The sequence below is a fragment of the Gossypium hirsutum genome, chromosome D12, assembly GCF_007990345.1.
Source record: "Gossypium hirsutum isolate 1008001.06 chromosome D12, Gossypium_hirsutum_v2.1, whole genome shotgun sequence".
NCBI lineage: Eukaryota > Viridiplantae > Streptophyta > Magnoliopsida > Malvales > Malvaceae > Gossypium > Gossypium hirsutum.
The window spans coordinates 58,650,699-58,678,189 of NC_053448.1; the positions used below are offsets into that span (position 1 = coordinate 58,650,699).

At 32.6% G+C, this 27,491-nt stretch overlaps 4 protein-coding genes, 1 long non-coding RNA gene and 1 other non-coding gene across 13 annotated transcripts; 1 reads left to right on the plus strand and 5 right to left on the minus strand.

The window, feature by feature from the left end:
- The first annotated feature begins 2,967 nt into the window (after nucleotides 1–2,967).
- On the plus strand, nucleotides 2,968–8,781 carry LOC107947028 (serine/threonine-protein kinase BSK7). 4 transcript variants are annotated; one of them, XM_016881563.2, is made up of 12 exons: nucleotides 3,066–3,195; nucleotides 3,387–3,475; nucleotides 3,885–4,094; nucleotides 4,181–4,401; nucleotides 4,779–4,914; nucleotides 5,165–5,298; nucleotides 5,372–5,477; nucleotides 5,886–5,971; nucleotides 6,541–6,729; nucleotides 7,088–7,240; nucleotides 7,538–7,651; nucleotides 7,980–8,781. In XM_016881563.2, exons 3-12 carry the CDS (start codon nucleotides 4,013–4,015, stop codon nucleotides 8,223–8,225), a joined length of 1,467 nt encoding a protein of 488 aa, XP_016737052.1. In that variant the 5' UTR covers nucleotides 3,066–3,195; nucleotides 3,387–3,475; nucleotides 3,885–4,012; the 3' UTR covers nucleotides 8,226–8,781. The 4 variants fall into 4 exon arrangements, with proteins under 4 accessions (XP_016737054.1, XP_016737052.1, XP_016737051.1 ...); XM_016881562.2 differs by having other exon boundaries at nucleotides 3,076–3,293; XM_016881565.2 differs by having other exon boundaries at nucleotides 2,968–3,475; nucleotides 7,960–8,781.
- A 142-nt stretch (nucleotides 8,782–8,923) lies between these two features.
- Nucleotides 8,924–11,554, minus strand: LOC107947027 (PHD finger protein MALE STERILITY 1). Of its 4 annotated transcripts, none has more exons than XM_016881561.2 (3): nucleotides 11,212–11,554; nucleotides 10,499–10,787; nucleotides 8,924–10,396 (listed from the first exon to the last, which is right to left on the minus strand). In XM_016881561.2, exons 1-3 carry the CDS (start codon nucleotides 11,525–11,527, stop codon nucleotides 9,034–9,036), a joined length of 1,968 nt encoding a protein of 655 aa, XP_016737050.1. In that variant the 5' UTR covers nucleotides 11,528–11,554; the 3' UTR covers nucleotides 8,924–9,033. The 4 variants fall into 4 exon arrangements, with proteins under 4 accessions (XP_016737050.1, XP_040963375.1, XP_040963374.1 ...); XM_041107441.1 differs by having other exon boundaries at nucleotides 10,499–10,792; nucleotides 11,216–11,354; XM_041107440.1 differs by having other exon boundaries at nucleotides 10,499–10,792; nucleotides 11,212–11,350.
- A 690-nt stretch (nucleotides 11,555–12,244) lies between these two features.
- On the minus strand, nucleotides 12,245–12,318 carry TRNAV-CAC (transfer RNA valine (anticodon CAC)). Its single transcript has one exon. It is a non-coding gene; the product is annotated as a tRNA-Val (tRNA).
- A 657-nt stretch (nucleotides 12,319–12,975) lies between these two features.
- Nucleotides 12,976–15,876, minus strand: LOC107944604 (kinesin-like protein KIN-14J). Of its 2 annotated transcripts, none has more exons than XM_041107444.1 (7): nucleotides 15,776–15,876; nucleotides 15,006–15,684; nucleotides 14,663–14,916; nucleotides 14,363–14,526; nucleotides 13,675–14,216; nucleotides 13,414–13,514; nucleotides 12,976–13,249 (listed from the first exon to the last, which is right to left on the minus strand). In XM_041107444.1, the coding sequence occupies exons 2-6, from the start codon at nucleotides 15,197–15,199 to the stop codon at nucleotides 13,451–13,453; spliced, it is 1,218 nt and encodes a 405-aa protein (XP_040963378.1). In that variant the 5' UTR covers nucleotides 15,200–15,684; nucleotides 15,776–15,876; the 3' UTR covers nucleotides 12,976–13,249; nucleotides 13,414–13,450. The 2 variants fall into 2 exon arrangements, with proteins under 2 accessions (XP_040963378.1, XP_040963379.1); XM_041107445.1 differs by having other exon boundaries at nucleotides 13,410–13,514.
- A 608-nt stretch (nucleotides 15,877–16,484) lies between these two features.
- On the minus strand, nucleotides 16,485–18,330 carry LOC121203327 (kinesin-like protein KIN-14J). The gene is made up of 5 exons (XM_041108044.1): nucleotides 18,289–18,330; nucleotides 18,046–18,123; nucleotides 17,856–17,948; nucleotides 17,732–17,761; nucleotides 16,485–16,974 (listed from the first exon to the last, which is right to left on the minus strand). The coding sequence occupies exons 1-5, from the start codon at nucleotides 18,328–18,330 to the stop codon at nucleotides 16,558–16,560; spliced, it is 660 nt and encodes a 219-aa protein (XP_040963978.1). The 3' UTR covers nucleotides 16,485–16,557.
- Nucleotides 18,331–21,843: 3,513 nt separating this feature from the next.
- LOC121224329 (uncharacterized) lies at nucleotides 21,844–22,422 on the minus strand. Its single transcript, XR_005921947.1, has 3 exons — nucleotides 22,353–22,422; nucleotides 22,031–22,256; nucleotides 21,844–21,940 (listed from the first exon to the last, which is right to left on the minus strand). It is a non-coding gene; the product is annotated as an uncharacterized lncRNA (long non-coding RNA).
- Between the last annotated feature and the right edge of the window lie 5,069 nt (nucleotides 22,423–27,491).

The following is a 27,491-nucleotide window of genomic DNA, read 5'->3' on the forward strand; positions in this document are numbered from 1 at the left end:
CAAAAACTGTACTACTAAAATAAATATTAAAAAAACAATTGATAAAATATAAATACTATTTATGACCTTAACCCTTCAAAAAGAAGACCGACAAGACATCCGTTAACATTGTAACGGGATTGAGAGAGAAAAGAGACGAAGAGTGAAGACAAGGATTCATGGAGGTTTAATTTGTAAAGCCCCCCTCGCGTGATTAGGTTATTTGTCATTATCTACCCACAAAGACAATGCAATAACAGATCAATATTTGTCAAACCTCATTTTATGGTGTCTAATAATACCAACGCTAATACTACTACTAATTATTATTTTTTGAGTTGTGTTATTCAACAATGCTAATAAATAACAAATTAGCTTTAAAACATAGTAACACAAATGTGTCGAGGTACTCGTTAGTACGAATAAATGATATTTTGAAATCTTTTCTTTTTAAGGAGTCGAAAATCTCTCAACAATATTTTAAGTTTTTGCAATCTTTGTATATTTAAATTTTAGTTTCTTTATATTTATTTCGAGAAATTTAGTCATTTTATTTTTTGAATTTAAAAATATAAGTTCAATTGTTATCATTTATGAGAAAATAGTTAGCATACTGTTTGTGGAGTTTTTAGATTCTATAAGCAGGATTAGGAGTAGACAAATGTTCAATAAGAGTATAGTAAATGTTTAAAAAAAAAGACTTGAAATTTTTTAAAGTTGCTTGTGGAATAAAAATAGTACACTTTTAGCGTACCAAATACTAATCCTATAAATATACATATTTGTTAAAATCCTACTTAACTTCGTTGATCTCTTCCATCAATAGTTGTTTGTATCGAATCAGGCTGATCAGTCGGACTAGTTAGATCGGAACCAACCAGGGTATTAATTTGAAGAAGAGCCTTAGACTGATTGACTCGATAACTAGTATGGGCCGGTTAAATTGAGCGGTTGAACAGATTTTTTTAATATTTTTATTTTTTTATAAAAATTTTAATGATTTATTTAATTGAATCGATGATACGACCGATTCAACTAATAATTCAATTCTAAAAATTTTACCTTCAATTTTAATATAAATGTATTTGTTTTAGAGAAAACTGAATGATTTAAACATAAAAAAAAATATAATTTCAATAAAACAAATACATCCGTGATGCGTGGAGGCAACTTTTATAATATGAATGCAAGACCAATTAGCATTGCTATAATTGGCGGTGTGTTTTGAGGATTACAAAATTTATTAATAAATATAAGTAAGTGTGTAATCCATTTGCTGAAATATATTGCTATTTATTTTCACCTTTCGTTATCAGCTTCACCTCTTTTAGCATACGAACATCACTCGCATCAACTTCAGTTCATTGGTGCTTTTCCTTTTCAACTGTTAAAGGACGCGCTAATCAAAAACCATAACTCAAAACAAATTAACAACAATATAAAATTTATACTTATGAAACATGTATTATGAAATCCAGCAAAGTTACCTCCAATAAAGTAGTTTTAATATGATTTATTTGTTGTCTAAACATAAAATAAACACTAATAATTAAATGCATTAAAATAAAAAATCATCACATGAACTTCCATTTGATTAAGGATCCCATATTCAAGTTACAAAGGGTATAGCAAGCAAGTCAAGACAAATAAGCAACCACAAAAATGCCACACAAGACATGGAATCTAGACATCCTGCTTAAAGTTATGAATCAACCTTAACCACCAAGGTTCGTTCTGTACGTTGATAATCACATGATTTATTTTCACGGTTAAAAGATAATTAATATGCACATACTCCTCGTATCTGAAATCCAAAATCAAAAGAAAAAAATAACTGTATAATAACATAAAATTTCAAATAAAAATAAAAATTATATCGTTAGTTTAATTGACATGAATATTGTTGTCAATAGAGAATGATATAGGTTTGAGGACGCTGAAGCGCATTATCTTCTTATTTATGGGTTGGAGATGAACAAATATAATCGGAATCTAAAATGAGACACTTAAAAGTAAAGCAAGAAAAGAGAATGGGAAATCTATTATGATGGATGTAATGATAAAATATATTATACTTTTAATGAAAGAATATAAGTTCATATTTTGGAGACAACATCATTATAGGAGGTAACCATAAATCTCAAATATTAAAATGGACATAGAAAATATAAAAAAAATTGTATTTAATGGAAATTTAAAAAATTTTAACTCTTTTTTTTCAAATTCTTTTTAAAAGAATTTTAACTTTGGTCAATTGAGTCTTACCTTAGATAACATTGACACTATTATCAGTCTAGCAGGAAATGAGTTCCTATTTAAGGATTAGAGAAGATTATGGATAGTTTTAAATATTATATAAAAAATAGATATGATAAAGATTAATATTAAAAAAAATAACTTTTATCTGACTTTAGCATCTTGGTCTTAATCTTTATCTCATCATTTAATTTTAAAACAATATTCTTTTTAAACTTTTCTAAAATGGGGTGTGAATTGTTGAAATCCAGCATGGCTGCCTATCTGAATTTTCAACTAGGAGAAATAAATTTTAAATTAAATTTGCTTCAAATTTTTGCATTTTTTATATTTAATATTTGATTTTCTATTTTAAATTTCAAGTAATTTATTCTTTAAAATAAAAATAAAAAATTTAATTATTGATATTGTTAAATCCATTAATATGACATTTTAAAATAAAAATAAACATTAAATTATTATAAATAAATAAAATAATATTATAATAAACTATAATTTTTTTATTAATACCAATAATTAAATTTATATTATTAAAGTTAAAAAATAAAATGATTAAAATTTAAATTTAAATCATATACATTTTCAATGATTCATGAAAAAAGGTTTTGCTATCATTTGTCTTTTAATAGGAAAAAAAAAGTATAAAAAAGAGTTTTTATTTTAATTTTCAAAGGAGAAAATGGGTAGGCTATTGATTGTGGGGAGAAGAGGTCATGTCGGTGGAAATAAATAAAAATGAAAATAAAAACCACATTTCTTTAGTTTTAATTTTAATTTAAAAACCGATAAAAATATTTAATTTTAAAATTGAATAAGTTTTTATATCCATATTTCCTTTTTTCTAATCCAAATCTCGGTGCTCTGTTAAAAAAAAAATCTTTCGCAAAGTTCATAGAAATGGAGAGAGAGAGAGCTGAACACTGATAAAAAGGCTCAAAGGATCCCAGATTCAAAGATAAAGTAAATCTTAAAGGAACAAATTAACAAAGAAAATAAAACTTTTTTTTCTTTTACTTAATTCACTTTGAAAGAATCGAGATTCTCTTTAACTGATTCAGGTTCTTCTTAAAAAATTGTTTCTTTGCCCCTTCTTTTTTCTTGTTTGTATTACTTAGCTTTGAATGATTAGAGGAATTGTCTCGAGATTACAGAGAAGTTGAAGTCTTTACGAAGATAAGCTTTCACTGACTAGAAGGGGAGAAAGTGAGTTGACTCGGTGGAGAACTCGCTGCTGCTAAAGGTAACGTTAATATTCTGTTTCTCCTATTTCGTTTGGTTGTTTGATTGTTGAGAAAGTTAAGCTGAAGAAAAGTGTTTCGAAAATAATGTTTAATTAAATCAAATAAATATATTGTTTGGTTTTATTTTTTCGGTGGATTGAAGTGGAAAATTGAGCTGAGTGAAATGGGCATGGTTTTAACTAGAATCAATATATTTTTATTTGATTATAGGTTTTAGATTCGTAGTGGAAAAATAGAATTGAATGCGACATATGAGATTCGAATCCTTATCTTCAGTTTCTTTATTCTTTCTAATGAATTGCTGAAATGGAATATTTTAATCCAATTTGTTACTGTTGCAAGTGAATTGGGAGTTTGCTTTTAACAACATTTTGGAAAAATAAGGATTTTTGTTTTACATTGATTCAGTGGAAATTACTAGGATGAAGCGTGTTTGTGAAGCTGAGCATACACATTGAAACCATAGAAAAAGTTTGGTAAACTTTAGACCCTCAATCGGTTTGTTAGTGTTGGAGGAGACCCGTCGAAGTATTGGGATGGGGTGTGGGTGTTCAAACCTATCTGCATGTTGTTGGAGTTTGGATCAGAATGGATCAATTCCTGAAGCTGATAATGTTGGTAAGTGTGACTGTGAGTAATGGATTATGGTTATTGGTTATTCTAACAGAGAGTGGTTTTAATACTAAAATTATGTTGTTTTCTAGAAAATGAAGACAAGGGTGAAGTTGATGATTTGCCTGCATTCCGTGAATACTCAATTGAAACACTCCAGATGGCTACATCTGGATTTGCCATGGAGAATATAGTTTCAGAACATGGTGAGAAGGCTCCTAATGTAGTTTACAAGGGCAAGTTGGAAAATCAAAGGCGTATTGCTGTTAAACGTTTTAATAGGTCTGCATGGCCAGATGCCCGACAATTCTTGGTAAGCAAATGCTGAAAATGTAGTCAGTTCTTTCAAGGTTTCCTATTAGTCATCCCTTAATTGCTCATCTCTGAAAAGTGCAAGAACAGAGGAAAAGGAGAAGCCTCTCTATTTGCTTTAGACATTGGACTCATTAAGTTAGGTTTTTTGAGGGTTATTATCTTCTTAGAGGGATTTGTCTCTTTCAGTTAAGATGCTGATAGGTTGTACATGCATGCATATATCTAATGTCTCTTAATTGTAATTGTAACCTTCAAGAAGACTTGTTCTAACTAGAATCTGTCTCTTCCTGCTGTCATTAAATTTGTGTAAATGGCTGCAATTTAAGTTTGCTTTGTAAAACTTGTACCTTCTAACTTTAGCTTCTATAACTTTAGGAAGAAGCAAAAGCTGTTGGTCAGCTCCGAAATCACAGGTTGGCAAACTTACTTGGTTGTTGCTGTGAAGGTGATGAGAGGTTACTTGTTGCAGAATTTATGCCCAATGAGACATTGGCAAAGCACCTATTCCATTGTATGTACATTCTTGGTTCCCTTGCTTCAGCTTCAGCACTTGGTTTATATTTTTCTGTTTTTCCCTCTCTTTTGAACAGCTGCCATATATGGGTCAAATAAAATTTGAACTTATTAATATCTGTTCAATTATGGTTCTTTCCTTTTTTTCAATTAGTTTTGATTCTTTCATTCCCTATGCCTGGTCTGGATTATTATAAAAAGAAATGTTAGTTCATACATACCTTATTGTTGCACTTATGGGTTTTCAGGGGAAGCACAACCAATGAAGTGGGTAATGCGACTAAGGGTTGCTTTGCATCTTGCAGAAGCTCTAGAATACTGCACCAGCAAGGGACGTGCCTTGTATCATGATCTAAATGCTTATAGAATAGTTTTTGATGATGTAAGTATGTTATTTACTTGTTTTTTATCCATAGAAATTAGTAGAGTTCATTACTTAAGCATATTAATTTCAGGAGGGGAATCCTAGACTTTCATGCTTTGGTCTGATGAAGAACAGTAGAGATGGGAAAAGTTACAGCACAAACCTGGCATTTACTCCTCCTGAGTATTTGAGGACAGGTGCTTATCTTCTTAAACAAGCAATAAGGTTCTTTAAATGCATGCCAATCTTTATTGACTAGCATCATATTTGGAAATTTGATGGTTATATTTATGGGCTCAGCTGTTAAAATAAGATTTTTCCCTGTGACCTTTTTTCTCTTCCCTTTATTTGATTCTTTTAGTTATTGATGTTCTACATTACTTTATGGAATATATTATACGTTAGTGGACTACCTATAGATCACTATCGTTTTCCTCTGTTCATGCAAGTACTTTTCTTTTATATTGTTATCTGTTGATTTATATGAGAAGTAGACTATCCTGAAGAAGGTATCTGTTCTTAAGCTGATGTACTGCGTACTATCGTTCACCTATTTTGGATAGTTCAGTATTCCAAATTATTCTTGTGTTTTGTTCTTTATGCAGGAAGAGTAACACCAGAAAGTGTAATGTATAGTTTTGGAACCCTTCTGCTTGATCTTCTGAGTGGAAAACATATTCCTCCAAGTCATGTAAGTATATTAGGAACCACTCTGATGCAACAGACTTCCTGCAGAATACATGTTTCTTTATATTATCTTTCTATGGAGTTTTCATCAGTCCAACATGAAGAGAGGTATCAGGTTTTTTATTTATTATCTGTTCAAATCATGATTTGTGATTTAGGATAGTGCTTGTCAATCTTAGGATTGTAAGTCGATATTTTAGATTTTCTGTTTCAAGATCCTTAGAATGTGAGACAGACAACTAAACTTTGAATAATGGTTCTGGAGATAATTTTCTTGAACTAATACTAAATCATAAGTTTATTTCTGGACTGTTGTTAAGATTCAGGCTGAAACCTGTGAATGATACCACTTAAGTTGGTTTTTTCTCTAGATATGCTTGTGATGGAATGAAACTTTTTAAGTAGTTTTTCTTCTGGTTATTGTTATTTTCAGAGTTTGTTCATATGGGAGTGCCACTTTATGCCGCCAAAGGAATGTTATAATATAATTTTGTTGCTCGTATTTCCATTCTAGGATGGTGTAGTTACACTAACTGCTGTAGCCCTAACATTTAGTTGTATTACTTTGTTTAGGCACTGGACCTTATCCGTGACAGGAACATTCAGATGCTCACAGATTCTTGTTTGGAAGGGCAATTTTCAAATGATGATGGGACTGAGTTAGTGCGTCTAGCATCACGATGTTTACAATATGAGCCCCGTGAGCGTCCAAATCCAAAGTCATTGGTTGCTGCATTAATTCCTCTTCAGAGGGACACTGAGGTTGTTTGTCTTCTCTTTCTCAAGTAAATTCATTTTATAATTTTCAAAATTTACACTTCTAAAATCATTTGGACATTATGGCTGCCATCGGAAGTCATATTCTGTTCTCAAGCCTTTACATTTATTTGAAAATAGGAATTATAGTTTCTTTTGATTTTCTTGTTCAGTCAGAGAGAGAGAGAGAGAGAGAGAGGGGGGGGCAGGCGTGCATCTTGTCATCCTACATATATAATCTTACTGAACTCCAAATAGATGTAGATGTTTATTTTATATGCCAAGTTATTAGGTCTTTTCTATAATAAAGTTGAATAATACTTTGCCTTTAATGAGAAGTTTCCGTTTTCAATTAATTTTGAAGGTTCCTTCTCATGAATTAATGGGCATACTTCATGGAGCTGATGCTGTTCCTTTGTCACCACTTGGGGAAGCCTGCTTAAGAATGGATTTGACTGCCATTCATGATGTCCTAGAAAAGCTTGGATATAAAGATGATGAGGGTGCTGCTACTGAGGTTTGTTTTCTTGTCTTAGAAGTGAACATTCTTTGTGTATTATTTGACATTCAAAATTGACAAATCAAGGTTTGACATATTTGTTCTTACCTCTCCTTGGGAGGTATAAAGTCCAAGATTCAAATTCCGCTTTCACCCTTGGACTTGTTCATTATAATGCATGGATATGACAGAATTCTTATTTACATCTTGTACCATACTATTTTGTCAATATTCATGTATAATGACTACTGGTTGTGTTGCTCATCTCAGCTGTATAGTGAGTGCTTTTCTCACTGCTATATTTATGGTTTGCAGCTTTCCTTCCAGATGTGGACAAACCAGATGCAGGAAACACTGACATCAAAGAAAAAGGGTGATGTTGCTTTTAGGCATAAGGATTTTAGAGCTGCTCTTGAATGCTATACCCAGGTTAGAATTAGTTTATGATTCTTCTCTCAATGTCAAAGGCTTTACCTATCAATGTCTTCTTGCTAAGTAGAACTTATTGGAGGCAGATTGAAATAGCCAGAATTGCTTTTGCACATCATGTTTTTAGATCAATGCATCTTTTTCCAGTGCTTTATATTATCTATTGTGATATTTATCATCATCCTACTAGGATTGAGTTAATGCCATTAGAAAATTATAGAGAACAGTAATTTTGGTACTTTTGGTGTCATGGTTGGATCTAAAAGGGTGTAAATTATGATACTGATAATACATTTTTGAGCTGACAGTTACTAAATTCATGTCCCAGTTCATTGATGTTGGAACTGTGGTTTCCCCAACGGTTTATGCTCGGCGTAGTTTGTCTTACCTCATGAGCAACATGCCCCAAGAAGCCCTCAATGATGCAGTGCAAGCACAAGTAATATCTCCTATTTGGCATATTGCATCCTACTTGCAAGCTTCTGCTCTACTTGCTCTAGGAAAGGAGGATGAGGCACAAGCTGCTCTTAGGGAGGCTACTGAGCTCGAAAATAAAAAGAATGCAACTTCTTGACAGTGATCTAAGCTAAAATAAGTCACTCTCCAATCAACCCAGATGACCCATCCATTGGCAAAAAAAAAAAAGCCTCTCGCTCTCAGTTTTCGGGTAAGATAAAGAACAGCTTTTAAACTTCAAAAGAAACCTCAAACATAAAGAGCACATATAATGTTGCTCCTCGACTGCATGATTGGTTTGGTTCATGGTCAGATCAAAACACTCTGTTACATGACACTGGAAGTGGGTTGGATTTTGTCAGTTTGACAGGTATTGGGACAAATCCAGTATATCTACTGTTGTTTTCGCTCTTACCGATATATCTCAACACAATGATGATCCTGAGGGGGAATAATTAGGGAACAGAATATATATATTTGTAGAGAAGGGTTTAGTTGTTTAAAGTTGCATTTTTTAAAGGGTGAATAGGAAGATTTCATGCTTGTAATTTATGTATAGTTCTTCTGATTCTGGCTGCTCACTTGAGATGAAATTGGCTGCTCTTTTTTGGTATGTTGTTGTTAGCTTATTGTTTGTATTACATTACATGGAAGAGGAAGGAATTTTTGTGTCACTACCAACAACTTATTCAATGCCCCCCCCCCCAACAGGTTCATATTTTTAATTAGAAATCTTCACTTACCTAAATGCAATTTTTGTGCGCAAGCTTTGTTAATTGTGGTTCACATGTTTGAAAATAATTTGATGGTTCATCATTATTACAACCCATTTTTTATATTATTTAAAGGGGCATTGGCATTAGCCAAGCATGATAACAAAGCTTACATAAACTATTCTTAAGGAACATGTATCCGTATGGTTAATTTTAGGGTAAAGAAGACAAGAACACAATCTTTTCCTCACATTGTTTGCAGAGGAAAACATGTGGGATTTCTTCATTATTTGGAATCCTAACACACCTTGTATGTTGCCAAACTTCACAAATATCACACGATATCAACCTTTCACCATCATCCTCTTTAGCTCCACAAAGGCAATCCACAATCCCTGACCCACCTCCATCGTCCATCCCTATCTGATCCTCGTTGCTGCCAATGAAAACAAGTTTCTGACCCATTTCGACTGACCCCATCACCAAATCCAATCCTTTCACACTCAAATTCACTATTGTTTCCACAACGAAACTCCTCAGCCTCCAATACACTTCCCTGAAATTCTTCTCCACCTCTTGTTTGAGCTCATCAAACGTAGCGTTTTCTTTTAAACATACACACTCGTATGGGGGCAACGGCTTCTTCAACTCTTCATCTATCTCATCACTTCTCGATATAACTGTACACAAGAGCTTGAATGTTTTCCCATTCGAGCAGTTTGAGTTGCCCTTCATGGAAAGCTCTTCCGTATATTCTTTGACAAGGAATTTAGTGTCGAGAATTATCCGGGTTGCCATTGGTATTGCTGAAAAAACCCCTGTACTCAATGTTGGCTTTTGATCTTTCAGGATATGCTTGTATAAATATGCAATGTCCTTCATTAGTTGAACCTTTGTGATCTTACATCTAGGCTTTGCTTTTGAATTGTTTATAATGAGGGCTTCCGAGTTGGGAAACACAGTGGAAATATCTTCCAAGCAATATTCTAGCACTTTAGTTACTGGATTTAAGCAACGACGAACCAAGTAGTTCCCCACTATGTGATTCCCAAGTGATTTGAGAACAAAATCTAGCAACCCTGTGTCACCAATATAAGCTCTTGCAGCATCCCTTACTTCTTGCCTCGAAACCCACCTGAACTCGGCGTTTTTTAGAGCTTCAACGATGACCCGAGTGGCCGCTTCAACTCTCTTCGGTGACCATCGGCAGTTAGTCTCTACTGTTGCAGGGTTACATGAATCAATCGAATTTTCTTTCGGAAGTCTTGACCTCAACTCCAACATGAAATGAAACAGGTCGCCGAGGGTCACCATGGAATGGTCAGACAATGCTTGATACCTAGAGAAAATGACTGAAATGTCATTGTTTGAAATGCTGAGATGATGATTTAGCAAGCACAAAGGTATCCCCTGGATTGCTTCAATGGCTTTTTGATAAATCGGTTGGTTTATGCCATAACATCCTCGTCCGAATTTGTATCCCCAACGACCGAACCAGGGATGACCATATGCTACTCCATAAAGCAACCTCAATTCCATACCTCGTTTCTTTGAGGAATCGTTTAAACTCACTTTCCTAAGAAAATCATGCATGGTACAAAAAAAAGTTGGAATCTGCTCTAATCAAATGGGGGGGGGGTATTTGAATTATAACTTGTAAATCAAGAAACAAGCTAACCTGGCTTGCAAACCAGTACATAAACGATGCCAGAATTCCATAATCTGATATCCAGCCAATTGATCCGAACCCATCTCCATGCCATTGACACATAGTAAATGCCCAAATCCATTAGAATGAAACACACCATGCATTATATGGCCTTTTAATTCCACTAAATTGAACTTACCCTTCTCTGGATTTGGGTCATCAAAGCTGGTTTCATCACAGTTGAAACAAGCAGCTACAGTCTCTTTAGATGGTAGCAGAAAATGATACTTCTTATTGCACATCATATGGTGCCCCCAGCCTGTGCTATATCAACAAAAGAAATCACTAACAAACAAATAAAGCAAACATGGGTAAAAGGATCATAAAATTTTTTGTAGTAAAAGTTGGATTGCATTTTGATTTTTTTTAACTCAAAAATGTGTAAACTAGTCCTTGTACTTAGATTAAAGAGCAAATTGATTCTTATGTTAAAAATATCATTCATCTCTATTATTAAAAATTAGTACACGTCGTATGTCATGTGTCACTATCTGATTATTTCATCAGTTATGCTAGTTTCTAACAACACAAATGGATGAATTTTTTAGCAAAAATGACCAATTTACTCTTTAATCTAATGCATAGGGAATTTGCCCATTTTTTAAATAAAGGGAACAAAATGCATCCCAACTCTATGGTAATTTTCCCGGCAAACATGATGGAAATGGGAGTTTAGACTTCACCAACATATTGACAATGCTTGCAATGAAGGTTGATAGATGATGATGAAGATGCCTGGATTTGTTCTTCAACAATAAACAACACTACATGCAAAGGAGGATGACGATGGACTTCAAGCTGAAAAGACCAGCTAAAAACCCCATTGCCGCAGAGATTAACCTCTAAATGCCCATATTCAACAAGTGCTTTGACATTATCCCTAAATGACCCATCAAACTCAACTGGACAACCATTCTCACCAAAGGTTTTGAACTTGAAAACCTTTTCTCCTCCTCTTCTTCTCTTCCTACAACCACCCAAATCCAAATATGATGACATTTTTTGAAGCTTGTGGGAAAAAAAAGGTATGGGGTTACATCCTTTGATATACTGCTGCTTGGGTTCACACAGATTGTGCTCGGGAAATAAATTTGGAGATGATTCACTATCTGCATGAATTGTTTGAAAAACATAAAACCCTCCATGCAAATCTATCGCCAAAGGGATTTTAAAATGGTGCCACGCTTGAATCATGTAATTGCAGCTGTTTGTTCCGACAAATTTTATGGTTCAGCTGGAACATGTTAAGTTGTTGATTCTATCTTTTAAGGATTCCCATAACATAAACACCATATTACTTCGCTAACTACCCTTTCCAGTTTTGAGTTTTTTCTCAACAGAAATTGAGGTTGGAATTTTGTACTACTTTATGTAATTAAGAAATTGCTACACCTTTCCACTTATCGATAATATTCAAAGTTGTTTGAGAGACAATAATAGAAATACCCCTTGTTCTAGAATCTCAATTTTTTGTTGTTGGAAGTAGCTAGGAGGATGTTTCTTTTCAGACAAATGATTTCTTGTTATATAGTTGATATTATATCAATTCTGAAAGGAAATGGGATTGAAGGTTTGGTCTTAGATTATTTTAGAGTATTTGGTTGTATGAAATGAGCTTTTGCGAAAATCCCATTGGCAAAGGTTCTTACCATTTTGATTGGTGAATTTTTCGAGTGGGACCATATTCAACTGAAATAAAAGAAGAAAATTAAAAAATGTCTGAGCCCGGGTTCGAACCGGGGACCTCTAGTGTGTGAGACTAGCGTGATAACCAACTACACCACCCAGACTTATTTGATGACTTCATCGACATTTAGATGTTGAGCTTTTCAACTGGATTTGATCTTCCCATAGTAGCGTTTCCTTGCCTTTCTGATATTTTTGTAGTCATTCATTTTGCTTTCTTTGATAATTTATTGTTACAATAAATTATTATAAATTGCAAATGAGATTAGCAAATAACATAATAATCGGCTAACATATAAAAAATTTAATTAATAAAAATAATATGACGTGTAATAATCTCTAAACTAGTTTAAAAGACATTTTCATGCTACTACAAAAAGTAATAAAATAAAAGGTAATTATTTAATATACTGCTAGTGAAATTTTTTGGTTCACAAGCGGATTGAGAGTGTAACAAGTCACATTTATTTATATAATTAAATTTTTTATTTTTTACTATACTTATAATACATTTGTCAAATATTCAATCCACTTATAAAATCTAAAAAACTAATTTTCTATAAAAAGAAGCCCTGCATTTGAGTTGAGTTGAGAAGAAAATAGTTGAGAAAAATATCAAATGAAATAAATGGTTGGCGTTTTCTTCTCAACTAATATATATGGTATTAGCCTAAAATGCATAGATAATTCTTAAAATTTTAAAATTAAATTATTAACTAAGAATTCTTAGCCTATTTAGACACATATACAAACAAGCAATATGATGAGAATCCAAGTGAAGATGACCCCTTACGTCTGTAATGTGTTACAAGTGAAATGTTAATTCTCTAAATTTACCTTCCAATAACGTAAATGGAAGCTACTAACAACCTCCAGACAATAAAAACATAGTAAAGCTGTAACTATAATTATAGATTAGGCTGACTCAGATTTCTATTACCATCTAAGTTATAATCATACATTTGAATCACTATCGTCGTTTCAGGGGCTTAGTCAAAGAACTGCCAGTGCTTGCAGCAGTAATTTTCTTAGCACCTGATTTGCATTGCAAGAAAACCAAACAGTAAGAACATGAAATGAAGAGGACCAAGGCTAGCTGGTGCCGATGGTGCTCAAGCACCAAGGCCAAGTAATTAACATAATGAGAAAATGGAAAATAAAACAGTTCAAATATAGAATACCATTTAAAATTTACCTACTCGGTAAAACCTTTGAGGCGTTTATTGACATCGACAATCAAGTGGCGTGTGTTTGCACCACCTTCTGGGACAGCTGTGGAAGCTTTGGTGGGATGGTGGACCTATTTTCAAGCAACTTATTAGATACTACTTTCAGGAAATTATAAGCAATTTTAGTTTCCAGGATCCCGAAAATAGATGATTACAAACTAAATCCTAGAACTCAATCCAGAACAAAGATCCTACTCAAAATAAAAGCTGAAGGAATTGAAGGATACTCACTTCCTTGTATTATCCGATTTTTCGGCTTTGTCTGATTTGCCAACCTTCTCCTGTTTATCAGAAGATTTGGATGGTTCTGGAAAAAGAGTCAACTGTACAGCAATACAAATTGAGCCATCAGTTTGGCTACCACCCATTGGTAGATCATCATCAGATGTATCACATAATCTCTCCTCCGAATTTCCATCTCTAAAGGCCAAGAGTTCAATATCATCATTGGTATTTTGACCCAAATCTGTTCCAGCAAGGTTTGTCTGAGCAGAAGATTCATTATTAAGCTTTGAGTCATCTACCGACCAATGAGAGCCAGCTTCAGAATGCTTATCACCGTTAACTGAGCACTTGTCCGCATCAGAGGCTGTTTTCTCATAATTTTCTAAGCTTTGCTGTCTAGAGAGGCTCTGGCTTTGTTGAGGATTCCCCCTAGAGTGTCCCCTAAGTGAGCTCATACGATGCTTAATACCATTGCCATTACCCTTAAGTAACCGCAAACGCTCAATCTCCTGATCTTTCTTAGTGATGATTTCTTTGAGGAATGCAACCTGCAAGATAAATATAAGTTCAGAAATGAAATGGCAGATTATTAAACAGAGAATATTTCCATTGTGTACTAACAATTGCTACTTGGTTCCAACACATATGCTACATTAACTTCTGGGAAAAGGGGGCAATGAGAAAAGACGGTTACTTGTTCCATAAGTTCTTTGATATCTCCCCCTTCTCTGTGTGTCTGTGGAGCACCTAACTCAACGCCAGAAAACCTCTGAGCAAATTTCAAGGTACTTATGGTTTCAGAATACGAATCTACATCAGGATTAAGGTGCACAAACATAAGGGTTTTTGCCTTACCACCTAAAGTTTGATATTATGAGACAAGGACAATGTCAGCAAGATAAGATAAAAGATCATTTAAAATATGTAAAATATTATTGGGCAGAATGATCTGTGAAGCCACACTAGCGAATTAAAATTTGAGAAATGAAATTACCCAAAGAACTCTGGAGAACTTGAGTCAGTTTGCTATTTCTATATGGTACGTGAGCATTCTTTTGTGCCAGAGCAAAGATAGCGTCTCCAAGAGCAGAAAGAGATTTGTTTATATGTTGTGCCTCCCTAAGCCTATCTCCAGTTGCTTCAGAACGATCTACCCGCTCACTGCCAGCAAGATCCACCAAATGTAAACTACCATGCAAAACAGCATTAGTCTTTATTTCCGTGCCACGAACATGAACTGTGAGAACACTGCACATAGTAATTTACTGAAATCCATTAGGCACAGAACTCCAAATAACAAGACATATTAGATACAAAATAGTAAGTGAAACTATAACCTATGGGATCTGCTACTCCTCTCATTTAGTGCTGTAGAGCCAACAGCCCTATTCCTTAAACCAATATTCATCAATTCCAAAACTTCAGTGGTTGATTTTACAGAATGCATGCTTGCTTCAGGGACAGCTAACCCATTTGGTTGGCTGGGGCTCCAAATACCAAATGTGTGCAAGTCAAAGGAAACAAAAAACATATATATTTAAAACAGGAAAAAAGTGAAAAAGAATAACGCGTAACTATGAGACCAAATACATAAAATTAAGAATGAGGATGGCTGGTTTGTAAATCAGGAAGGTAACATAATGATAAATTTTGGTAAAAGATAAGTTATGAAACTAAATTTTCAGACCAGAACTGAGAAATTAAAGAACAAATGAGATCCAAAAGATTAAACTAAAGGATATCTTCTTTGAGAACTGTCATTGACAAGTAGATTTTTCAGACCAGAACTGAGAAATTAAAGAACAAATGAGATCCAAAAGATTAAACTAAAGGATATCTTCTTTGAGAACTGTCATTGACAAGTAGATCACGAACTTGTTCATTATATATCTCAATTATTTGAACACCAACTTCATATATAATGGAGCTTTTCCTGCTTTGAGAGGTTTGGAAAAGATCATTCAGTGCTCTATAATTGACTCCCCAATCTTCTTTAGATGACACATTGGGTCCACTCTGGAAAGAGAAAAAAATGCATAAGATTTAGCATAAAAGTTTAAAATAGACTACATATTTCAAATGAAAAGATGTTAATTAAGTAACTAACCATTGTATAAGTTTTTCCTGAGCCAGTTTGACCATAAGCAAATATGCAAACATTGTACCCATCGAGAACAGATCGAATCAATGGTTGGGTGTCTAAATATACCTCCTCTGAAGACGTACAAATTGAAGAGTGTACACATATAAGGTGCAGTATTGAATATCATGGCTAAGACTATGTAGCAATTAAGCAATGAAATTGATTATTGACAAGGAAGAAAGTTACAAAAATTTAAAACCTTGATTAGTTGCTGGACTGAAGACCTTGTTAAACTTGAAGAGTCTATGAGCATCCAGCATCCGTTCTTTGCTTTAAGGGATTCGAAACAACCAGTTCACCATTCTCGCCAGTATGTTCTATTGTTGTTTGTCTCTTGCTTTGCCCTGGAAGAAATGGCCTTATCCTACAATAGACTCTAATATTTCCTATACAAAACAAGAAATCACTTCAGCTGCTTGGCAACAAAGCCCAAACAACTAAGATATACAATATACCTTTCAGATCCTGAATCTCATTGTACAATATTCTGTTTTCAGCGAGAGTCAAATGATAATTCCCGGCAGCATCTACAAGTCCTTTAAGCTTTTTTCCTACTTGAGGAAAGGGTTCACACAATGAGAAATGGTTCAAACCCAACATAGAAAGAACATGAAATCTAGATGGCATACCAAGCCAAAAGAACAGCAAGAAAAACCAACACTACCTAAGTGATTAAGTTCCTCTGAGTGGCTCTTTTTTGTCTTTAGCGCTTCACGCTTGATGGACTTAGATATTTCCCTCAATCCCTAAACAGTGTAAAACTTCGTGTTATAGGGCCATCCATCAACATCAGATTGAAGGAACATGGCAACAGAACAAACTTTTAAAGCCCCAAATTGTTGATCAATGAAGCTCTGATAACTGCACTCCCTATTTTTCCATCTCTTTTGTGTGGATTCAGAAAATGACTGAATATCATCTGCTTTTTTCTTCGAATCAGTTAGAAGACACTCAAGTTCTTTTAACTTCACTTCTAACACCGCTTTAGTACCCTCAGCCTGAGCTTCCAGTTGTAGACAATGCCTTTCATGCATCTCTTTGCTGCTTTCTAGTTCCTTTCTTAGCCTAGAAATCTCAAGGTCATTCTGAATATTGTTCTTCTTAAGCTGAAGCAAGTTCTGCTTTTCAACTTTACCCATCTCCTCCACTTTGCTCTTTTCAATCTGCAATTCTCAAGAAACATGCAAAGCAATTATATAAAAATGCCTACGGACAGAATCTGTCTTTTGGTATAAAAACAACAATTCCTTGCAAAGCACCACAAAGTGGCATGGTATTCAGGCTGTCAATGAAAATTAAAAAAAAAACGATTTAGTCAAATTTTGGCCATGTCAATCTTAGCTTGACTTCAACCAAACTGAACAAAATTTAGTCTTCTCTAAATTGTAGTCTGGAGTTCCAAAAGCCTGCCTTATTAAGCATTTAAGCTAACATAAAAGTATCACAGCTCAAGGCAAGTACTTAAGCAAAAGACCCAAAATCATTTCTTTTTAGATAGATTAGAACAAACCTATTATAAATTTTCTGAATTAAATAATACAAACTAAATCATCCATCAAATTTTCTTCTTAAACTGAAGTGCTATTCCTTCACAAGAAAGTTTTTAAACTATCAAGTTCCCTAGTATCAATGAATCACACTTGATCACTAGTTGAATTTCACACAAGATATAAGTGGAAATAACATGCAAAGAAAAAGTATGTTGTCCTTCTAGGAAATTTAAACAATAGTAAATATAAATTAAGCAATTCGAAGAATTAGGTGCAATTTTGAGTTTCTGGTATATGAAAGATGCAAATGCATGAAACCGATAGAATATTATGTCAATGGGAGTCTTTAGAAAATTAAATGCACATAACTAGAAGAAATTAAGAATAAAAATAAGCTATAAATTAAGTAAAAGAGACATAAGAATCACACCTTTATATGCTGTAGCTTGTTTAAAGCAACCTGCGGCAAACAGAACAGTTCCAGAATTATTTAGACGGGAAACAACAAAAGGCGCAAAAAAAAATACACATACCCTAAACTAATTGTCAAGTACCTTATTTTCCTCCAGAGTTCCCTTTACTAGGGTCTCAAATGCTCTTATCCTTGATTGATACTTTTCCTCCCGAGCCCTATAGAGGTTGTTTTTCTGTAGGGAGTTTTTTCAAGAATATAAATATCCATTATTCATGCACAATATATTAGAAAACATTCTGTAAGAGGGAAAAAGTTCCAACGCAATTTACATTTTTTAAGTTTTCTGCACGAGTTGAAACTCGCCACTCTATCTCTTCTACAATCTTTCTCAACAGACATGCCACAAACTGAGAAAAACGCAACATTAGAAAACCAAAAAAAAAAAAAAAAAGGTACTGGGAAGAAATGAAATACAGTTGAATGAAGAGCAGTGTCAGAAAACGAAAACAAGCGGAAAAATATCCATGCATGATAAGGAAATACAGAATATGCATATAATCTGAATGCCATACATGAGGCAAATCTCTCTTATTTCTTTCAATACTTCCATCCATAATCCGGTACAACATACTGAATAGTGACTGAGTCGAGGCATTCTGTGCAACGGTAAAAGCAAGAGCATGCATTAAACTAAGAGTTCATATCAAGAATCTAATTCAATACAGATACATGCATGGAAGGAGTCCAGGGTCTTACTTCCAAACTGCTTGGTTTCATTAATTCCAAAATTGTTGCATCAGAAAGATCAGCATTATATCCTTGCTTCAATTGGATGCGTTCAAATTCACCGGAAAGATTCCATGTCTTCCTTGAAGGATTTTGGATGTTATTGACCTCACCATTAGAATTGACACATACCCTAAGGGCACGTTTGGTTCGCTGTATTGGATTAGAGGCGTATTGGATTAGAGGTGTATTGGGATTAGAGGTGTATTGGATTAGAGGTGTAATAGCTAATCCACTGTTTGGTTGAATGTAATGGAATAGAGGCGTAATAGTAATCTTGTGTTTGGTTGAATGGAATAGAGGTGTAATAGCATAATAGAAAAAACTAAAATGACTAGAATACCCTTAGCAGAAATTTGTTTTGGTAAATGATTATTGTTATTGTTATTTAAATTATAATAAGATTTTTATTATCAATAATAAATAATTTAATCATATTTAAACATAATTATTATTAAATATATTTTAATTAAAATATATAATTTAATAAAATTCTTAATAATTAATATTCTTATATTAATTTACTGAAATCATAATATATGATACTGTAAAATATAAATTAACATAATTATTATTAAATATATTTTAATTAAAATATATAATTTAATGAAATTCTTAATTGGATAATATTCTTATATTAATTTACTGAAATCATAATATATGATACTGTAAAATATAAATTAACATAATTATTATTAAATATATTTTAATTAAAATATATAATTTAATGAAATTCTTAATTGGATAATATTCTTATATTAATTTACTGAAATCATAATATATGATACTGTAAAATATAAATTAACATAATTATTATTAAATATATTTTAATTAAACTATATAATTTAAAAAAATTCTTAATAATTAATATTCTTATATTAATTTACTGAAATCATAATATATGATACTGTAAAATATAAATTAACATAATTATTATTAAATATATTTTAATTAAACTATATAATTTAAAAAAATTCTTAATAATTAATATTCTTATATTAATTTACTCAAATCATAATATATGATACTGTAAAATATAAATTAACATAATTATTATTAAATATATTTTAATTAAACTATATAATTTAATGAAATTCTTAATAATTAATATTCTTATATTAATTTACTCAAATCATAATATATGATACTGTAAAATATAAATTAACATAATTATTATTAAATATATTTTAATTAAACTATATAATTTTAAAAAAATTCTTAATAATTAATGTTCTTATATTAATTTACTCAAATCATAATATATGATACTGTAAAATATAAATTAACATAATTATTATTAAATGTATTTTAATTAAACTATATAATTTAAAAAAATTCTTAATAATTAATATTCTTATATTAATTTACTCAAATCATAATATATGATACTGTAAGATATAAATTAACATAATTATTATTAAATGTATTTTAATTAAACTATATAATTTAAAAAAATTCTTAATAATTAATATTCTTATATTAATTTACTCAAATCATAATATATGATACTGTAAGATATAAATTAACATAATTATTATTAAATATATAACTTGAAAATTATATTCTGCATAAACATAATTAACTTATACTAAGAAAAAGTTAGATGAAAATGAAATTGTACATCATAATCAATATGTTCAAAAGTTTTACAACATCAAAAAGTTTGAACATTGATATTTAATGGTGAGAAAGAAATCTTCTGACCCATTCCAATCGGGCAACAGAAGGTAAACTGAAGAAAACGATCATTTGAGTTGGATGATCGGGAATTTTACTCAAAGCATCATACCGCTGATCGTCGGTTAAACCTTCAATTGACCATAAGGCTGAATATAAATTTGAAGCTTTCTCTTCCATCTTTTCTTCAGACTTCTGCTGAACTACCACCTCGGAGGCCATAGTCCTACTGATTTGATCGCCAACGGCCTGGATTTTTTCCCCCAACAAGGTGGCAGCCTCCTCAAATGAAGCATACACATTATCACGAGCATCATATTTCTTTTTTCTCTTGTTTGAAGATGAGGAACCCCCTTGATCTCTATCTCCTCGCGGATCCATACCGGAAACATCCATGTCGTCTAAAGAGACGTCAGCTTCGCAGTCATAGAATGTGTTTCTCTCTTCATTCATACCTGTAGTACGATCATCCTCAGCATGTATTTCTTCAAGAACATCAGCAGCTGTTTGAGCGTCTTTCCCAGTCGCCCGATCTCTTGCGTATATGGCAGTAAGCTGGTTGTAGTAAGGGAAAGAACGATGTCTGAACTGAGAGGCTTCTTTGTGACTCTAAAAAAAATGAGGAAATCATATTAGTTATAAGTTTTGTAAAAAAACAAATAAATACTTGAAATACATTTTACCTTTACATAGGATTCCCAAACTCCATCTTCAGCAACAACGAGCTGCCTATGCTCGTCCCAACCAAAACCACTGTTGTTTTGGCCATTAAGCATGTCGTAGACGACTGACCATTCCCTTTTTAGGCACCTAATCCGAGATTCAATATTTGGTTTCGCCTTCAACATTGCTCTTGGTAAAGCCTTTTCTAGCATTTTCTCTAGCTCGTTCAAATAACCGGCTTTGAACCCGGTATCAGCATTAAATGTTCCTACATTGTGCAAATCCACCATGCAAGAAACCAAGGCTGCATCCTCCTCTGGAACCCATTTTCTTTTGCTTCCTCGAGAAGCTTGAGAAGAAGCACCCGTTGGTGGAACACCTGACATATTGTTCTTAAAAAAAAACAAATTAACATTATTTACTATTTTGAATATCATTTAATTGTTGGGTGAACAGTTTATAATATTATATCGGTAGTTCAATACTAAATTTAAATTTATAACACATGCTTAATGAAAAGATAATTACATTATAATTCAACAAAGTTTCATAAAGTTTCATAAAGACCACCAAAGTTTCACAAAGTTTATACATAAAAAAACATCAACAAATCAATTCAAACTGAATTTGTCCCTAAACCTAACTAATTTCTAGATGCTTGCCATTCATCGAACATTTGGTTGGCTAGTTCCATCCTCCAAGTTGCCCAAGCATCCGATGGATGAATATTTGTGATATTCGGTTCATCGTCATCCACCACATTAGTAGGTAATCCTTCTCCCACCTCCGCTTCAATGGGATCAATACTCATATGGGTTCGAATAAAATTATGGAGCAAACAACATGCAATAATAATTCTATTGTGCACCCTTACAGGATAAAACGATGGACTCCTAAGTATTCCCCATCTAAGTTTTAATAAGCCAAAGCATCTTTCAATGACATTACGTGCTGAGGCATGTTTCATATTAAAAAACTCTTGCGGAGAACTTGGCTGATAACCCTGACGCCACTCGTTCAGATGATATCGCTGTCCTCTAAATGGTGCAAGAAATCCCTCACAATTTGTGTATCCAGCATCAACTAGATAATAACAACCTAAAAAATAATTTTTTAAAAAATGATTAATTCAGCAAACAAAGTTTGATCTTAATGAGTAATTCAAATTCCTCTAAGTATACACTGTACCATGAGGAACTTTAAGTCCATGTCTTCTACTGATGGCATCTCGGAGCACCCGTCCATCGGCAACTGAACCTTCCCAACCAGGAAGAACATAAACAAATTGCATATCAGGTGTACAAACACCTAGCATATTTGTTGCTATGTCACCTTTTCGGGTTCGATATCTAGGTTTATCAGCTGTTGGCACCCTAATCTTTATGTGGGTTCCATCAAGAGCACCTAAGCAATTCTATATCACATGATATAAAACCTTGTGTTAGAATACTAATTTAAATCTAAGTCAACTAAATGTTGTACAAGCTATATCTAAAACTCAGTCTACTACCTTAAACCATTTCCACCTTGTGTCAGAAGAGTCGGCTGTAATTGGCTCCGGCTTTTTAAATAAGACATCTTGTAAGCGTATGACAGCATCTAAAACACTATGAAATGCTCTGCTTACAGTTTCCCCGGACCTTCTAAAGTGATGCTTGATAACTCGATTTTTCAGGTGATGGGAGATGATATGTAAAAACATTGCTACTTGCTCATCAACAAGCATGAACCTTGACGACTTCAATCCCCCTATCGATTCTAACATCTCACATAGTTTACAAAAGGCAGTTCTATTCATCCTAACTTGTTCAATACAAGTCTCGTCACTAGCATATACAAGCCTCTTCACATAATCCCGTTTTGCATAAAAATCTAAGGTGTAGGACCTAATCCTTGGTTGATAAGTCTGTAGGCTAAGGCTGGCACCCATTCTAAATAAGAACCAAATCGCAATTCTACAGATTTCCAACCATAATGTCAAAGCAAGACCAATTCTTTTACGCCTCACACTTTGTGCAATTAAAGGCAGACGAGCCATTACTGCAACATATTAAAATTATAACACACACTATCAATGAATTGAAGTTGCAATTACACATTATAAAATAAAAATAAACAATACAAATTTAGAACACACGAAGCAAAATAGTTGATACTAAATGATATCGTTGCAACTTTAATTTCATTTCTTTATGAATCACCCAAACAATAAAGAAATTATAAAGCATGTATAATTGACCTAAAATTAATTGTTGGTGTATGTATAATTGACCTAAAATTACTTGTTGGTTTAATGTTATTGTCCCTAAAAAACATTGCTGGTGTATGTATAATTGTTGGTTTAATGTTATTTACCCTAAAAAACATTGCTGGTGTATGTATAATTGTTGGTTTAATGTTATTTACCCTAAAATCACATTGTTGGTGTATGTATAATTGTTGGTTTAATGTTATTTACCCTAAAAAACATTGTTGGTGTATGTATAATTGTTGGTTTAATGTTATTTACCCTAAAAAACATTGTTGGTGTATGTATAATCTTTTAATTTTACGTATATTTTAGATATATATGATAATTTTTATTAATTAATATAAAAATATAATTCTCTCCACATAAAATTATATCAACATTAATATTAAAGATAAAAATTATAATAATTATATCAACATTAATACTTAACAAACAGGTTTCATGTTTATTATTAATTTCAAATTATTAATATTAAAGATAAAAATTATAATAATTACAATTATATTTATGTTATTAATAATGTTCTCATTATTAGTATCATAATATTTATAATTTAATTAAACATCGAATTTATAATAAATTACCTGTACTATTTTAAATAATAACAACCTTTGCCGCATGAAGAATTTTTTTTTGATAGATTAGGTCACAAGCCCCATTTTTGGTTTAATTATTCTTTCGTCTCTATATTTTTTACACATTTAAATTTTAATTTATTTATTTATAATTTTAAAAATTTAATCCTTTTACTTTGTTAAATTGGATTAAGTGACAATTTTAACTTAAAATTGCTCTCATGACAAATATTATACAAGTAATAAACTAGGTAAGCAAATCTTAAGATTGTTAAATATGAATAAAAATAATAATCGGATGGATTATTTATTTTTTAAACTCGTTAAATTATTTGACTAAAAATAGTAATCGATAAATAATTTAAATACCAATGTAAAAAAAATTAGAGACAAAAGTGTACGAAATTAATATGGTTTGAGCGATAGTGACGTAAACCATAATAAAAAGAGAGCAATTAATCACATTAAATTAGTTTACTTTGGTCGGTGAAATGTCATATAAAGAAAGATATAATTATAATTTAGCTTTGGTAAATAGATTACAAACTTTCACCCTAAAACATCATGAAGGGCATGAAAAGTGATGCTTGAAAGGTAAGGTATTTTAATGAAATTAATTACTTGCTTTTACAAGTTTTTTCAATAACATCAGCATTTTTTTGAAAGCAAATGAGGAAAGCCTATTTTGAATGCTATTTGAAACTGAAAGTAATTACTTGCTTGTTTTAATGGCTGACTTTTTCCTTTGTATTATCATGGCCTATGTTCAAAACACATGCTCTTCAAATCCTATACTCGTCCCAATCAAGAACAAATCAAAATTTTCCAGCAGACAAGGTCCAAAAGAACTAAAATAACAAATTCTATTGACTAACAAATCAAGAACAAGGTCCAGCAGACTAAAATAACATTTCATCTTCCACAACAGTTTCATCTTATACTCACTAACAAACTAAAATAACATTTTCCAGCAGACTATCAAAACAATGTCCAGAACAAACCAACAAAATCTTGTGATATTACTAGCTTTTCTGTTTATCAAAGGCTGAAAATATCAAATTTTATTCGTAATTTACAACAAAGTAGTTATATACATATGACTCAAATTCATATTTTGCCCAAATTCATAGATTAAAACACAAAAAGAAAATAGAAATTCTTACTCATATCAAACATCCTATTCAATCAATAACAAGCTGTCAAATTCCAAAATGTTTAATATCTTAAAAAAATCATATTTCTGTTCATCCTAATTAACTATTTAGAAAAAATGGAATACATGAAAGACCTCTAAGTACCAGTATCAGTATCTTCACCCCTAAACCCCAAAAGCCAGACTACACAGTTCGATATCTAACAGCTTCTAGTTTCACTGATCTGCACTCAGCATGAAATTCAATATTCGTAACATTATAAATTGTTTTGAACATTCGTTATCATCTAACATTTTCATCTTACCTATTTTTGCTACTTTCAGATGACCAAATTACAACAGAACAAACAAACAAAAGAGGATTTGAGGCACTATTATTGTCTGAATGAGTCGGGAGTAATTTAGTTAGATGAATGATAATTTAATTTAATTCAATAAAGATTTGGAAACTTTTGTTCAACATCAAAAAGTTTCACAAAATAAAACCAGACTACGACAAAATTTATGGGCAAAAGTAGAGATAATATTGTTACTAAACAGACACAAGAAAAATAGCTAAAATACAATATTACACAAGCACAAAAGCATATCAAAATCAATATAACACCACTTATTTTTAAAATGTCAAAACTTATAATAAATACATGACACCTTAAACATGATTATGACACAGAAAACAAATGAACAAGCCTTGGATACACAAATTGCAAATTCTAACACTAAATTATTTCATCGGACATCTTTGAGCCTTATGTTTTTTCCATTACACACCTTATAAGTGTTTTAGTGATTGCAATAAGTTGATGGATTGAAATAACTTGGTGATGAGCTTTTTAATTCTAGATCAATGACATAATCTCTGTTCATTGGGAAGGTCATCTATTTTGACTCAAGGAAGGAGGGGTATATGCAATTTAACTCTAAAGACAATCTCTTCCAACAAGGATGAATAATGGATATTGCTTTAAGGTTCTATTAGGGTTTTCTGTTGTACGGATATATTTAGAAGCTCAATTTATCTCATGGATTTATGGTCTATACCTATAATCACTTGCATATCAAGTTTTAAGCCTTTCCTCAGTATTGACGCTCTTTCAGTTCCCCACCTTCTTATAACCACTAATACTCTCTTTAGTCTCTACCACCACAATTTCTCAATACAATTTCCATTTACTTTGACTCCCATTTTCCGTCTCTTTCTTTTCCTTATAGAGCATCAAGAGTGAGCAAGATGCAAAAGGCAAATCAAATTGACAAAACTTGAGCAGCATTCTTACCTATTTTTGCTACTTTCAGAGGACCAAAAGAACTCAATGATCTTACCTATTTTTGCTACTCAGTTCAGGCACTTAAACAAACAAACATTGGAAGAAATCTCATTCGCGGTTTTGAAGATCAGAAAAGGACTCGAAAATTACAACAGAACAAACAGAAATCGAAGATTAGCAGAGAAGAGAGAACAACTTCGAACGGCATGCATTTCTTAAGCCTAACCAACAACAGAAAACACATTTCAATTCAACATGCAATACAAACAGAATAAAATTGGCTAAAACTAACCTATTAGCAAATCAGGGCACAATGAAGAACCTGAAAAAAGCAAAAGGGGAAACCGATTAGATAAAAACAATAGATCATATTTACCTCGAAAGTATTGGTTTTCATCTACAATAGCAAAGGATATTAATCTATCGGGAAACATAGACTAACCGATGACGCAAATCGGCAGAAACTGTGAGCAAATCGGCCGAAATAGAAAAGAAAATAATCGGGGGAGCAAATCGGCAGAAAAAGGGAAGAAAATAATACTGGGAAAAAGCAATGAAACAAGGAAGCAATTCGGATGAAGGTGGGAAACGGAAGAGAAACAGAGGGGATCGATTAGGGGTAAAAGAGGGAAGGTTTAGAGAAGGGTCATCTAATCTGAGAATAAGGGGGGGAGTAGAAATCAGTGTTTTTCACCGATTAGGGAAGTAAGGGGATAGACGCGTATTAGCAATACGCTCAACCAAACGGCGTCTTAGATTGGTATTAGGTGGGCCCCACCGATTAGGGGTGTATTGGCTTAGCCAATACACCAAACCAAACAAGCTCTAAGTGTCTTAAGGCACTGTAAAACTGGCATCATATGGCCCTGTGTATATCCCAAAATATTTAACAGGAAGGTAAAAAGAAAATGGCAGCAGACTCTGTAACTTAAACTTTGACTATGTTCATAGCCAAGGCCAGTCAACTAGGATAGTTCATTCTGGGGAAAAAAGAGTGGTACATCATACACCTTAAACCAGATAGAGGTTTCCATTCCATGAGAAAATGATTAGACCCATCTAAGATTTTAAAAGAAGATTTGCTCCAACCAAGAAACAGTCCAGAATTGAGATCAAGGGTCTGAACTTTGAAATAGGAAGATTACATGCTAACTCATTAGGATACTTTTCACTGCAATTGATGTATAACCAAAACGAAGAGCACCAAGATTCACTTTTACTAGGTATATACCAAACAGAATTGTACCAAAATTCACCCAGACCTGACCCAACCTTAGCTTACTCCTTACCGTGCACAAGCTAAGATCAATTTGTAGGCAACCCATTTTCTATGATTGTTTACAGAAAAAACTACCTCCAATTCAGTTGGTACCTGCTCTATGTCGGACAATTCAAAGCTGGG

Excerpts from the sequence above, each read along its gene's own strand:
- LOC107947028 (XM_016881563.2), top strand. The coding sequence starts at position 4,013 with ATGGGGTGTGGGTGTTCAAACCTATCTGCATGTTGTTGGAGTTTGGAT. Across the intron at positions 4,095-4,180 it reads TCCTGAAGCTGATAATGTTG|AAAATGAAGACAAGGGTGAA; the intron begins GTAAGTGTGACT and ends GTTGTTTTCTAG. Across the intron at positions 5,299-5,371 it reads ATAGAATAGTTTTTGATGAT|GAGGGGAATCCTAGACTTTC; the intron begins GTAAGTATGTTA and ends TATTAATTTCAG.
- LOC121203327 (XM_041108044.1), bottom strand. The coding sequence starts at position 18,330 with ATGGATGGAAGTATTGAAAGAAATAAGAGAGATTTGCCTCAT. Across the intron at positions 18,124-18,288 it reads ATAAGAGAGATTTGCCTCAT|TTTGTGGCATGTCTGTTGAG; the intron begins GTATGGCATTCA and ends CGTTTTTCTCAG. Across the intron at positions 17,949-18,045 it reads GTGCAGAAAACTTAAAAAAT|AAAAACAACCTCTATAGGGC; the intron begins GTAAATTGCGTT and ends AACTCCCTACAG.
- LOC107947027 (XM_016881561.2), bottom strand. The coding sequence starts at position 11,527 with ATGTCATCATATTTGGATTTGGGTGGTTGTAGGAAGAGAAGAAGAGGA. Across the intron at positions 10,788-11,211 it reads CAAGCATTGTCAATATGTTG|GCTGGGGGCACCATATGATG; the intron begins GTGAAGTCTAAA and ends GATATAGCACAG. Across the intron at positions 10,397-10,498 it reads TGTACTGGTTTGCAAGCCAG|GAAAGTGAGTTTAAACGATT; the intron begins GTTAGCTTGTTT and ends TGATTTTCTTAG.
- LOC107944604 (XM_041107444.1), bottom strand. The coding sequence starts at position 15,199 with ATGTTTTTTGTTTCCTTTGACTTGCACACATTTGGTATTTGGAGCCCC. Across the intron at positions 14,917-15,005 it reads AGGAGTAGCAGATCCCATAG|TGTTCTCACAGTTCATGTTC; the intron begins GTTATAGTTTCA and ends TACTATGTGCAG. Across the intron at positions 14,527-14,662 it reads AGTTCTCCAGAGTTCTTTGG|GTGGTAAGGCAAAAACCCTT; the intron begins GTAATTTCATTT and ends ATCAAACTTTAG.